The sequence below is a fragment of the Myotis davidii genome, unplaced genomic scaffold, assembly GCF_000327345.1.
Source record: "Myotis davidii unplaced genomic scaffold, ASM32734v1 scaffold960, whole genome shotgun sequence".
In the NCBI taxonomy this organism is placed as follows: Eukaryota; Metazoa; Chordata; class Mammalia; order Chiroptera; family Vespertilionidae; genus Myotis; species Myotis davidii.
This window is the reverse complement of record NW_006293003.1, coordinates 2,654,771-2,667,027: the sequence shown is the minus strand read 5'-3', so window position 1 is coordinate 2,667,027 and position 12,257 is coordinate 2,654,771. Positions and strand designations below refer to the sequence as shown.

The window sequence follows — 12,257 nt, the reverse complement described above, 5'->3', positions numbered from 1 at the left end:
CACAAAAGTGGGTGTAGGCGTAGCGGCCGGCACAGCTGGCCCCCGCCTCCTGTGGGCAGCCTGAGGCCCTGCCCACTCCTCGGGCTGTTATTTTAAAACCAGATGCTCAGTCCCGCAGGGAGGATTTCCTGAATACCTGCCAGGCATCATGGGGCTTGCGATCTCTGTGTTGTAACTGCAGTTGTCATGGAAACGGGCCTGAGCTCGCAGAAAAGGCCTGCAGCCCATGGGGACTGCCTGTGTTCTGATTGGTGGAGGAGGAGAATGCCATGCTATGTGTCCCCTGCCCATGCAAGTGGAGTACAATGTGTGTTAATTGGATTCGGTGTCAGGCCTGTCACCGGCGGGGCTGCCTTCCTGGGAAGTGACAGAGGGCCTCCAGCTGACAGGCCATCCCCCGAGGTGGAGTCAGAGGCAATGGGCTGTCTTTCTGTGAGTCACAGGAGTGCGCAGCTGTAGGAGGCTGGGTGGGATGGCGCCCGGAGCTGGGAGGCGGGCGGCTCAGGCTACTAAAGGTCGTGACCGAGTCATGGAATTATGAAGTCTCTGGGCCAGATATCGGCCTCTGGCTGTGGCTTTGGGCACGGAGCCCTGATGGGGTGCCGGTTCTCTTCCACGGCAGCGATGCCCAGCAGCAGGCAACCCCGCTGCCCTGGCTCACGCACCAACGATTTACTGACAGCGAAAGGTCTGAGAGGGTCCGAGGCTGGGGCTCAGCCAGATTTGTCTTCGGGCTTCCGCCTGGGTCAGGTCTGCCCGCCTTCCTTCTCATCCTGGGACTCAGACCTAAGGAGACGCCATTTCTTGGGTCGTGTGGTTTTCCCGGCGGAGGGTGGGCTCTCCGAGCCTGAGCTGAAACCCACCAGCCTCCGGAAGCCTGTGCTCAGAGGGTGGGTCACACCCGCTCTCACTCTATTGGTCAAAGCAAGTCATGTGGGCGGAGGCAGGTGGGATTGTGAAACAGGAACCCAGTCTACCACGGAGGGTCCCCCTCGGGCATTACCTGGGGTGTTTGTGAATTCCTGGCCCACCAGAGCTGGCCTGGAATTTTCGCAGCCCATCCCGAAGGACTTGAGGCTCACCGGCGCTACGGTGCCATGTGAGTTGTACGTGTACGAGTGGGGTTTGGTCCTGTTGAATTTTTGAGTTGCAAACATGAGCTCACCATGGATGGCTTGTAGGATTTGAAGGATTCATAACTTTCAAAACTTACCTTGACATTTCCTTTGTCTGAAGAGAAAGCAGTTCCATCAATGCACGGACAAGCACATGTCTATAAAATGGGGCTTCCTGCCTTAGCCGGTTTCGCTCAGTGGATAGAGCGTCGACCTGCGGACTAAAGGGTCCCAGGTTCGATTCCAGTTAAGGGCACATGCCCAGGTTGCGGGCTCGATCCCCAGTGGGGAGTGTGCAGGGGGTAGCCAATCAATGATTCTCTCTCATCATTGATGTTTCTATCTCTCTCTCCCTCTTCCTCTCTCTCTTTGAAATTAATAATAAAAAGCAAACAAACAAACAAACAAAAAAACCACGGGGCTTCCCTGAACTTTTTGAGACTCGTTTCCGTGCTTGCCCTTTGGAGAGAACGTGTTCCTCATCTTTCCAGAAACGACGGGTCTTTCAGCTATTCCCAGCCCCTTCCCAGGGATGACCAGGCAGCCCCACTGGAATCCGTGTGTCCCAGCAGCCCCGGCTGGAGCTGCCTTTCCAGTGTGAAGACCAAACCTCTGAGATCCCTTTTTTATAAAAAAGTATATATTTTTGTTGATTTCAGAAAGGCAGGGAGAGGGAGAGAGCGATAGAAACATCAATGATGAGGGAGAATCACTGATCGGCTGCCTCCTGCACGCCCCATACTGGGGATTGAGCCTGCAACCGGGGCATGTGCCCGGACCGGGAATTGAACCGTGACCTCCTGGTTCATAGTTTGGCTGCGATCCTTTCTTTTTTCTTTTCTTTTCTTTTTTTTTTTTTTTCCATTTACCCATTTATTAGCTGCAGATTCCAATCTCTGCATTAGTGAAGCATCCTAGGAGAGGGGATTCATGTCCTCCCCAACCTTCCTGGGGAAGGAGAAGTAAAGTATTGAAGGGTTGGTACTAAGAGTTGAAAGGACTTGAAACCGACTCTAAGCCCTGGTTGCTTTGGTTCTGCAGGAGCGTAAAGATTACAGATATGCCAGTGAGCTGAGAAAGAAAAGCAGTGAGGAAATACGGGGGGCGGGGCTTTCCTCATCCTGATGGGGGGTGGGGTGGGGAGTGTGAGGGAGGCGGGAGAGGGAACTCCAGCATCCTGGGGTTTGGAGAGACCTCACTGTCCGGGTACCCAGGGGCGTTTCAGGACCATGGACAGCACACACCCGCCTTCCATTCTTCTACCTGGATCTCTCAGCACGCTGTCTGTCTGGGCATATACTGCTTACCTGGCTGCAAGGTGCCCCTCCTCCTCCTTTTTGGAGCTGCTTGAACGTCTCATATTTCAGATCCCACCTCAGACGCCCCCTCCTGGATGACAGAGCCTCTCTCTCTCACTGTTGTCTCTGTAATAACAGCATTGGTTCTCCGCTGTTTACCAGACAGCCACGGTTGCTAAGCGTGTGATTATGGGGTACTTGTGGTTTGATGTGAAAAGCCCTTCTCTTTTCTCCCGAGGATCTTCAGGCCACAACGATGTTTTATTCCTCTAACTCTGGTGGAGATGATGGGTTTTCTTCCCACCATGCAGTGGGGGGAGCACCGCTCGGAGGTTTCCTGTTGCTCAGGGATAGACGGTGACGCAAGAAATGCACTGTGATCCGGACCTCCCCCTCTCCCCGCAAGCCGAGGCTGCTGTTTCTATTGCTGTTGTATGGGAAGGAGTGCCTGACATTTTTAAAAAATGTATTTTTATTGATTTCAGAGAGAGGAACGGAGAGGGAGAGAGAGAGAGAGAGAGAAACATCAATGATAAGAGAGAATCATTGATTGGCGGCCTCCTGCACGCCTCCTACTGGGGATCCAGCCTGCAACCCAGGTATGTGTCCTGACTGGGAATCAAACCTTGACCTCCTGGTTCATGGGCCGACACTCAGCCACTAAACCACACCAGCTGGGCAATGCCTGGAGCTTTTTATTTTTAACACTGGGGATTGAGCCTGCAACCTGCGCATGTGCCCTGACCAGGAATTGAACTGTGACCTCCTGGTTCATAGGTCAATGCTCAACCACTGAGCCAAGCTGGCCGGGCTCTTTATAATTTTTATATCACTCTCCTTCTCACTCTCTCCAAATATTCTCTTGCTTTTTCCTCCCCTTTCCTTTGCCTCCTGCCTGTCAAGCCCCTCTCCCCCCGCTCAGCAAACATTTGCTAAATACGATGCCCTTGCAGCCCCTGGCGGGTCCCTGAGGACACAGTGATGAATGGCACAGGCCCTCCTGGCCATGAAGGTGTCCATCCGAGGGAGGGTCATGTGAACAGCGACCATGAAGTGTGATGACTGTAATGGGTGAGGGATGTGCAAGGGATAGTGGGGACATGGGGGAGGCACCCCAAACTCTCTGTTGGGGGGAGTCAGTTACTGCCAGAAAGATCTACCCACCCCAGAATACCACCATAGAAATTATATTTTTTCACCTAACGTTTCATTGCTCAGTGCCTCTGTTTGTTCTCAGAAGTCCCCGGGGAGCATTTTAGTATCTGAATGACGCCCCGTTGGTGGTGCGGTCGTGCGATGGGAATTAATTCGGGATCACACTTCCGTGCAGCTCCTTGCCCTTCGCCGGGACATTTTCCAGAGGACGAGTTTCCAGCACTGGATTTCTAGGTCAAGTCACCACCCTTGACACCGTTTGCCAACTTGGCTGGCACTTGTTCTAACTGAGAAAGGCCAGCTAGAGGAGAGTGTGAAGGTGACGAGTGTCCCTTCGTCCCCTTCTGCCCAGGGTGCCCACGATGGCTTCGGTCAGGGGCCTCTGTGTCTGAGCTCCTCCCTGATGCAAGCCCTGCAGTTACTTCGCCGCCAGCCCAGGCTCCTCCCACCAGGATGTTAGAGTCCCTCAGGGTCCCTGTGAGCTGGCACCTGCGTACCTCTCCAGGTGCCCTCGGAGGCCACACCACAGCCAGAGGAAACCGCTGACAGATCCCCGAGCCCACCAGGTGCCTTGCGCCCTCCGCGCCTCTCCCCTTCTCTGCAGGCTCTTTGCTCCTTTTTGTGGGGCTAAGTCCTACTCATTCTTCAAGTTCAAAGTAAGCTTTTCTCCCCTGGGAGGCTGGCGTGGAGACCTCCTTGCCAGTCTCTGCCAGCCCTTCCCAGAATGGGTGCAAAGGCCGGGTTACGACTCAGTGCCTCCACTGGCCTGAGAACTGCTTCTTTTAGCTGCACCCTCCTTCCTCAAACAGCTGTGTATGGAGCGGAGTTGCTGCTACAGAGAACTGTGAGGAGTTAACGGTGTGTAACTGTCCCCACGGTTTACATGAGCCGGGCCTGTGCTAAGCACAGAGCACCCATCATTGTGGACCTGTCCCCAGGAGTCCTCCTGCAGCCCTAGGAGACAGGGACACTTATCCCCATTTTATGGATGAGGAAACTGAGGCCAGCAGGGGTTGAGTCACCTGGATGGGAAGAGGGAGGGATCGGAACCCACACCTGTCTGACTCTGGACACTTCATTCTCGTGCACACTGATCCGGGACACGAGCCGAGCGGGTCGTAATCCTGAACTGGCCGTCTCCGGCACACCCTGACGGTCAGATTTTTGTTGGATTTTTAATTAGCTGTTTTATTTTCTTCAGAGTATTTAAACAGTGATTTTTATACAGAGCTTGTCCCCGCTCACATATCTTGTTTGTCCCTCGTGGTAGTCTGGGAGAGGCAGGGTATTATCATTTTTCTTTTAAATGTGTGACTTTTACAAAATTCTTAAAATTTGGTGTCCCATACACAGTTGGCTTTTGCCATGAGTTTGCTGAGTGAAGAGCAGAGCCCCAGGGAACTGGCCCGTGTGGATCACAGCCCTGGGTTTCCGATGGAATCTGATTATGGGATGTGATGGATTCCAAAATGTTTTAAGATGTGACAGAGTGTGTCTGATGGAGCGAACGCTGGGGAGGAAGCTAGGAAAGGCAACCTGCGCCCTTGTTTGTGTGTGAACCTGGGAGTCACCCGTCTGAGCCCGCTCCCCCCTCGGTCGGACCGGACGCGCCATGAGGGTCCATGCAGTTAGGGCCTTTGGTCTCTGGAGCACATCCCCGGACGCCTCCTGCGGGAAAGTCTCCTGGTCAGCGTTTCCGCGAAACAAAAGGATCCGCTGGGAAAGCTGTGAGCTCGGTTCCCTCGTGAATATGCACATCACACCGGGAGTAAAGGACCTGGGAGTTCCTGTCACAGAGACAGCCTTGGCTTCTGTCTAACCCAGACTTTTCTAAGCTCACGACACCTGCGATTCCCTTTTTGGGACACCAGCTGCTAAAACCCCTGTGACCGAGGGTCCCAAGGAACATGGCGCGGAAAATGCCAATTAAAAGGCAAGGGCACAGATGACGAGAAAGCCACATAAGCTCTTGCCGGGTCTTGGGCTTGTAATTTAAGGAAAACGCTGGCCCCTGAGGACAGCAGGAGCGTGGGCCCGTTTGCAGCAGCTGCCTCGGTACCTGCTGGTAGTTGGGTGCTGGGAAGGGCGGGCTATGAGCCCGAGCTCCACCGTGGTTCCAGGAAGAGCAGAGCAGGTGGGGCTGGTGTTCGGCTCACAGCACACCTAATGCCACGTTGCAGGCGGAGCCTGAGAAGCTCTCGCTTAGACGTGAAGGCAGGTGGCTGCCTGCGGGAGGCTGTGTCCTGGAAGCCACGCGCCAGCTGCCTGTGACTCACAGTTAGTTTCCTGCTTCCTGGTGCCCGGAGCCTGCACCCCCCCTTGTCTCTGCATCTGCATGTGCACAGCCCGCGCCTCCTCTTTCCTTTGGTCCTGGAGTGCCCTCCAGAGGGCGTCCTCCCTGGGACGCACACGTCCTGCCTGGCCTCTCCCGCAGGCGCAGGCGTAAGAGGCAGGTGCTGGGCCGGGCCCTGATTGAGCTGGAGTCTCTCCCTCCAGAGACCCTCCTGCGGGGGACAGGACGCGCCGGTTCACACATCTCCTCCTTGGCCCGTGGCTCTTAGTTCTTGTCTCGTGGCTGCAATGCCTTTCTCTCCATCTTCACCCACTTGTCCTTCAAGGTATCCATCTATTCATCTATTCATCTGTCCATTTTCTCATTCATCCACCCACCCACCCAGTCATCCACCCATCCATTCACTCTCCTCCCCCACCCAGTCATCCATCCATTTACTCATTCATCTACCCACCCACCCAGTCGTCCATCCATTCATCCATCCATCTACCCTTCCTTCCTCCCTTCCTCCCTCCCTCCTTTCCTCCCATCCTTCCTTCCCTCCTTCCCTCCTTCCTTCTATCCATCCATCCACCCATCCTTTCATCCCCCCATCTGGCCAGGCTGTGTCCAAGGGGTAGGGGATGCAGCTGTGAATAAATGGATGAAATCTCTGCCTGCTTGGAGCTGACAGTCTCCTAAGGACAAGTGCAGGGCTCAGCTCTAGGTGGCGCCGTCCATCCACACCCACGGTGTGTGTTTGGCCCTCTGTGATATGCGCTGGACTCAGCCAGTGGGGTAACTAACACACCACAGCTCTGATGCCCGTGGGGAGTCACCTTTCAGACAGACACGTAAATACCTAGTATGTCAGACGCACTGCAGTCAGTGCTGTGTGACCTGAATGGGGGAGGGGCGTGGGGTGGCTGGCAGGAAGCGGTGCATAGTGTTCCCAAGAGGGCAGCGGGGGAGGGCTCTCAGGTAAGTGACGCTGAGCTGAGACCCAAAGCAAGTGGAGAGTGAACTCTCCCAGGAGCTCGAGATTCCAGATGGTTGGGCCTCGCTGTTTTACACCACTTGTTACTTTTGAAAATGTTTGAATAATTTTATATTAAAAGTTAAAAGCCAACAAAAACACCTCCTGGCTTTTCCCCAGTGACACTTAACACTTTGCTTTCTTTTCAGAGTGACCGGCTCCTCATCAAAGGTGGACGGATCATCAATGATGACCAGTCCTTCTATGCCGACGTCTACCTGGAAGACGGGCTTATAAAGTGCGTGGACCAACCAGACCTTTTTAAAAAAGATATATGCTAGTATATATTGATTGATTTCAGAGAGGAAGGGAGAGGAAGAGAGAGAGAGAAACATCAATGATGAGAGAGAATCATTGACCAGCTGCCTCCTGTACGCCCCCCACTGGGGATCGAGCCTACAATTCGGGCATGTGTCCCGACCAGGACTCAAACCGTGATCTCCTGGTTCATAGGTTGATGTTCAACCACTGAGCCACACCAGCCGGGCCAAACAGACCTGTTAAGAAGCCAGTCTCAGAGGGAATGGGAGGCTGGGATCTGTGCTGTGACTGCCGTGTTGCTGTGGCTATCAGGGCTGGAGAGATTTGGGGAGGTTTACACTGTGGGTGGAGGAGATCCTAGTGTTTACTGAGTGCCCCCACCCCCATGCCCGGCTCTGCCACAGCCTCTTGCAGGCCGCAGCTCCCATGGAGGCTGGGAAACACATGGTCCCTGCTCTATCTCCTGGGAGAGGCGGGCAGGGAGAAGTCTGTCCCGCACCACAGACCCAGTGAGGGGCTGCGTGAATTCCAGCCTCGCACCCCGACTGAGCTCACAGCTTTCTTCCAGCAGCTCAGAATCTCCAGTCCTGCTGGGTCAGGGCCCACCCTACGGCCTCCTTGTGCCCCGGTGACCTCTTTAAAGGCCCCGTCTCCAAATGGTCACATTCTGAGGTCCGGTGTTAGGGCTTCAACCTAGGAATGTGGGGGCACACAGTTCAGCCCATCACACTGTCTGAAAGCTCGTAGGGCCGAGGGGGCTTTTCACTGTCTCGCTGCAAACACTCCCCTCCGTCCCCGAGCCAGCTGCTAGAGGTGTGTGACGTGCTCTGCAGTGACGGGCTGTCCAGGGAACCCTTTACCACTTGATGGCGATGCTGGTCTCAGCTCTGCCGCCACCTCCCCCTGGAAGCCTGCCCAGATAACCAGGCTACTGACGTGACCCAGCCTCTGCTGCACTGGATCGTGACCATCTGCCGACATGCCCTGCCTCCTCGTTAGACCTGAGCCCTCGAGGGCAGGGACCTGCCTGGTTTTCTCTGTCCGCCCAGTGCCCGGGATGGGGCCTGGCTCGGAAGTGTCTCCCTGATGGTCTGTCTGAAGCTGCAAGGTGGCTGGCTACCATTTCCTCTCTCAAAGACCCGACGCCTTCTCTGTTGTTTGTCTCCAGACAAATAGGAGAGAACTTAATCGTTCCTGGTGGAGTGAAGACCATCGAGGCCAACGGGCGGATGGTGATTCCCGGGGGCATCGACGTCAACACGTACCTGCAGAAGCCGTCCCAGGGGATGACCGCCGCAGATGACTTCTTCCAAGGGACCAGGGCAGCACTGGCGGGCGGGACCACGATGATCAGTGAGTTGCACCCGCCTCAGGGACATAGGCCGTGACTTCTCTCCATCACCAGCATCGGCAGCAGCACAGTGCCCAGTGTGTACCAGGCACTTAGCTCAGGGTACCGTTTAACGTGATTGTCACTAAACCCTGCCTTATACCTAATATATATCCGTATGTTACGTGCCACTGGTGGTGCACAAAGTGATTTTAGAGGCAATATAGGCATTGAAAATGTTAAAGTATTTTAGTGCATATGGAAATTAAATAAACGGCACCTCATGGATATTACTGCTTAGGTTGAGAATGAAGTCAGAATTTAGACTTTTAGAAACTGTGAATTGATTTAAGAAAAGCATTAAGTAAACAGTGATATGGATTATAGGGAGATAAAGCAAAATATTCCTAAACATGGTTTGCTGGTGGCTAAAGTTTTAGAACCAGTGACATATGTATTATCATGTCACGTGTAGGAGTAGAAGCTCAGAGAGGTGAAGTAACCTTCTCAAGATTACACAGCTGGGAAGTGGTTGTATTAGTCAGTATTGCTGCCACAATGCTGCATAACAAATAGTTCCCTCCAGCAGACACAATGGGGAGTAGTGGGAAAGAGGTCAGCCTCTGAGCTCACAGGACTCTGTGGGAATCTAACGCCCGCCTTCGTTTACTAATTGTGTGACCTCGGACAAGTTCCTTACCCTCTTTGAGCCTCATTTTCTTCATCCGAAAAATGTTACAGGATGGTTGTGAGGGCTTAATAGATAATTTATGTAAAGCCTCTGTGGCAGCATCTGACACGTAAATAACATTCAATAAATAGTTGTGATGCTGATGCTGAGGACGACAACAGTAACCATGGTGATGACAATGGTGATAACGAAGACTCACTGAAGTGTCACTGCTGATGATAATAATATGATGGTGACATTGATGGCAATATTGACAGTGGTGATGGTGGGAGTGTTGATGAAAAGAATTGTGAAGATGAGGATGTTGATCTTAATGATGGAAGTAGTGGTGATGATGGTAGTGATGGTGATGGTGATGGTGATGATGATGATAATGATAATGATGGTGATGGTGATGTTCACCTGGGACCCGGGAGGGCAGCTTCTCCCTCCTGCCTGATGGTGGTGATGGTGAGGATGGTGATGTTAATGATGTGGTGATGGTGATGATGGTGGTGATGGTGAATGATGGTGGTAATGATGATGGTGGTGGATGCCATGACCTTTGCAGTGGGGTTCAGGATCTGAAGGAGGGGCCGACGCACAAATGAAAATGCTATACAAGAAATATGAATTTAGAAGGCATTGGAGGCCAGGGGGAGCCTCTTTCTTTCTTTTTTTTAAAAATATATTTTATTGATTTTTTACAGAGAGGAAGGGAGAGAGATAGAGAGTTAGAAACATCGATGAGAGAGAGACATCGATCAGCTGCCTCCTGCACATCTCCTACTGGGGATGTGCCTGCAACCCAGGTACATGCCCTTGACCGGAATCAAACCTGGGACCTTTCAGTCCGCAGGCCGACGCTCTATCCACTGAGCCAAACCGGTTTCGGCGAGCCTCTTTCTTGAAGAGACACACCGACTTCTGGCCTGGTCTGCTATTTACTTGAATACACATTTGCCCTTTAGTAATGTATACAGGCATATCAAAGGTAAAGTCTGGTAAACAGTAAAAGGATTATCAGATTAGGGAATTGCCTTGAGCCAGCACTGTCTCAACACAGCCTTGCTAATGCCCAAGGTCCATCGACCTTCCTCATTCCTTAGTGCATTCCTAGACAATATTGGCAAGTGGTAGCTTCCTGCAGGTGATGATAATGCTGCTGCTGATGGGGATATTGATTGTGATGGTGATGATGATGGTGATGGTGATGATGGTGATGGTGATGGTGATGATGATGATGGTGATGGTGGTGATCATGATGGTGATGGTGATGATCATGATGGTGATGGTGGTGATCATGATGGTGATGGTGATGGTGATGGTAGTGATGATGATGGTGATGGTGGTAACAATGGTTATGGTAGTGGTGATGCTGATGCTGATAATGATGGTGATATTGATTATGGTGATAATGTTGCTGATGTGATGGTGGTGATGGTGGTGACGATGGTTATGGTAATGGTGATGATGATGCTGATAATGATAGTGTTACTGATTTTGATGACAATGTTGATGATGTGGTGATGATGGTAGTAATGATGGTGATGGTGGAGACCATGATGATGATGATGGTGGTGGTGGTGATAATGCTGAAGAGGCCACCATTGGAACACGTTGGGTCCTAAGCATCTTAGAATGTGACACATGATTCTGTCCTAGTTGACCATGTGGTCCCTGAACCTGGGTCCAGCCTGCTGACCGCCTTCGAGAAGTGGCATGAAGCAGCTGACACCAAATCCTGCTGCGACTACTCCCTCCACGTGGACATCACAGGCTGGTCCGATGGCGTTCGGGAGGAGCTGGAGGTGCTGGTGCAGGACAAAGGTCAGTTCACACCCTGGGGGTGGGGGACGCAGTTCTGGAATCCCTGGCTCCACGGTGGATCTGATTGAATGGAGTTAAAATCCCTTTATCTGCATGCCACGAGCCCAACTTTGAGCTGCGTACTGTGACAAACTGGAGAAACAGGACCCTCTTTAAGGAGCCTGTCTTTCCCTTTAAGCCCTGGAGGGACCCCTGTTCATAGAAGAACGCCCAGTTGCATTCGCCTGGCACACAGGCCTCGCTGGCCTGGCCTGGCTCTTCTTTCTCCACCGTAAACTCATCTGGGCACTGTTGTCCTGGATGCCATCACCTAAATCCTCTGCCCCTCTGGGGCTTGGCTCATGCTGCTCCCACCAGAATGCCCTTCTACCCTGCTCCCCAGCTCAGCTCTCACCTCTCCAGTTTCCCCAGTCAGACGGCCTCACCTCCTGCGTATCCAGAGTGGGTTACGTGGGCTTCTTTGAGGCACCGTTTCCATTGTTCTTAGATGGCAGGCCTCTGGTGGTCCGCCTGGCTCCTCCACTGAGCCCTGAGCTCTGTGCGGGAGGGGTCGAGTCTCCACATCTCGGCATCCTACTCCGCTTCCCCTCTGGGCTCCGCCAGGTGGCTCTGCACAGTGTAGATGCTGACAGGGTGCATCCCATCGCATGGAGGGGAATCGAACAGAAGACATGTGGAAACCAAGAGCAAGAGAACAGGGGTGCACCAGGGCACGAGTCTGGAGAGGGGCATTCTGAGGGCCACCTGAGGAGGCAGCCTGAAATGAATGCGACTCTTCAGGGAGAGCTAGCGGGTGTTTTCAGGTGTTTTTTTTAAAGTCAACCTTTTTTTGCCCTAACCAGTTTGGCTCAGTGGATAGAGTGTCAGCCTGCAGACTGAAAGGTCCCAGGTTTGATTCCGGTCAAGGGCATGTACGTTGGTTGTGGGCACATCCCCGCTGGGAGATGTGCAGGAGGCAGCTGATCGATGTTTCTCTCTCATGTTTCTCTCTCATCGATGTTTCCTGTGAAAAATCAATAAAATATATATTTAAAAATAAATAAATAAAATAGTATTGGTGCCTAAGCCCAACCCCAGCTGGCATATGTTAGAATCTGGGAAGGGCTGAGCATTGGCAGGAGTCTGTGGGCAGTCAGAGCTGAGAACCCCTCTTCTCATCGCCCTGCCTCTTTCTGCAAACCTCCGGCCTCTTGCTCCTCCCTCCTGCGCTCCTTGCCTCCCATCACACCCTCACTTCTTTCTCCGCACTTCAGTCTCCTCTCCTCCTTAGAGCTCCAGCCTCCCCCTCGC

At 52.9% G+C, this 12,257-nt stretch overlaps 1 protein-coding gene across 1 annotated transcript in view; it reads left to right on the top strand.

Annotated features, from left to right (window-relative positions):
• The first annotated feature begins 3,461 nt into the window (after positions 1-3,461).
• The window catches only part of CRMP1 (collapsin response mediator protein 1), a 30,877-nt gene continuing 22,081 nt past the window's right edge, over positions 3,462-12,257 (top strand). Inside the window, exons 1-5 of the mRNA XM_006766588.2 lie at positions 3,462-3,484; positions 4,173-4,224; positions 7,026-7,114; positions 8,306-8,490; positions 10,803-10,967. Coding sequence (XP_006766651.1) covers positions 3,462-3,484; positions 4,173-4,224; positions 7,026-7,114; positions 8,306-8,490; positions 10,803-10,967 — 514 coding nt within the window. The remainder of the gene's footprint in view (positions 3,485-4,172; positions 4,225-7,025; positions 7,115-8,305; positions 8,491-10,802; positions 10,968-12,257) is intronic.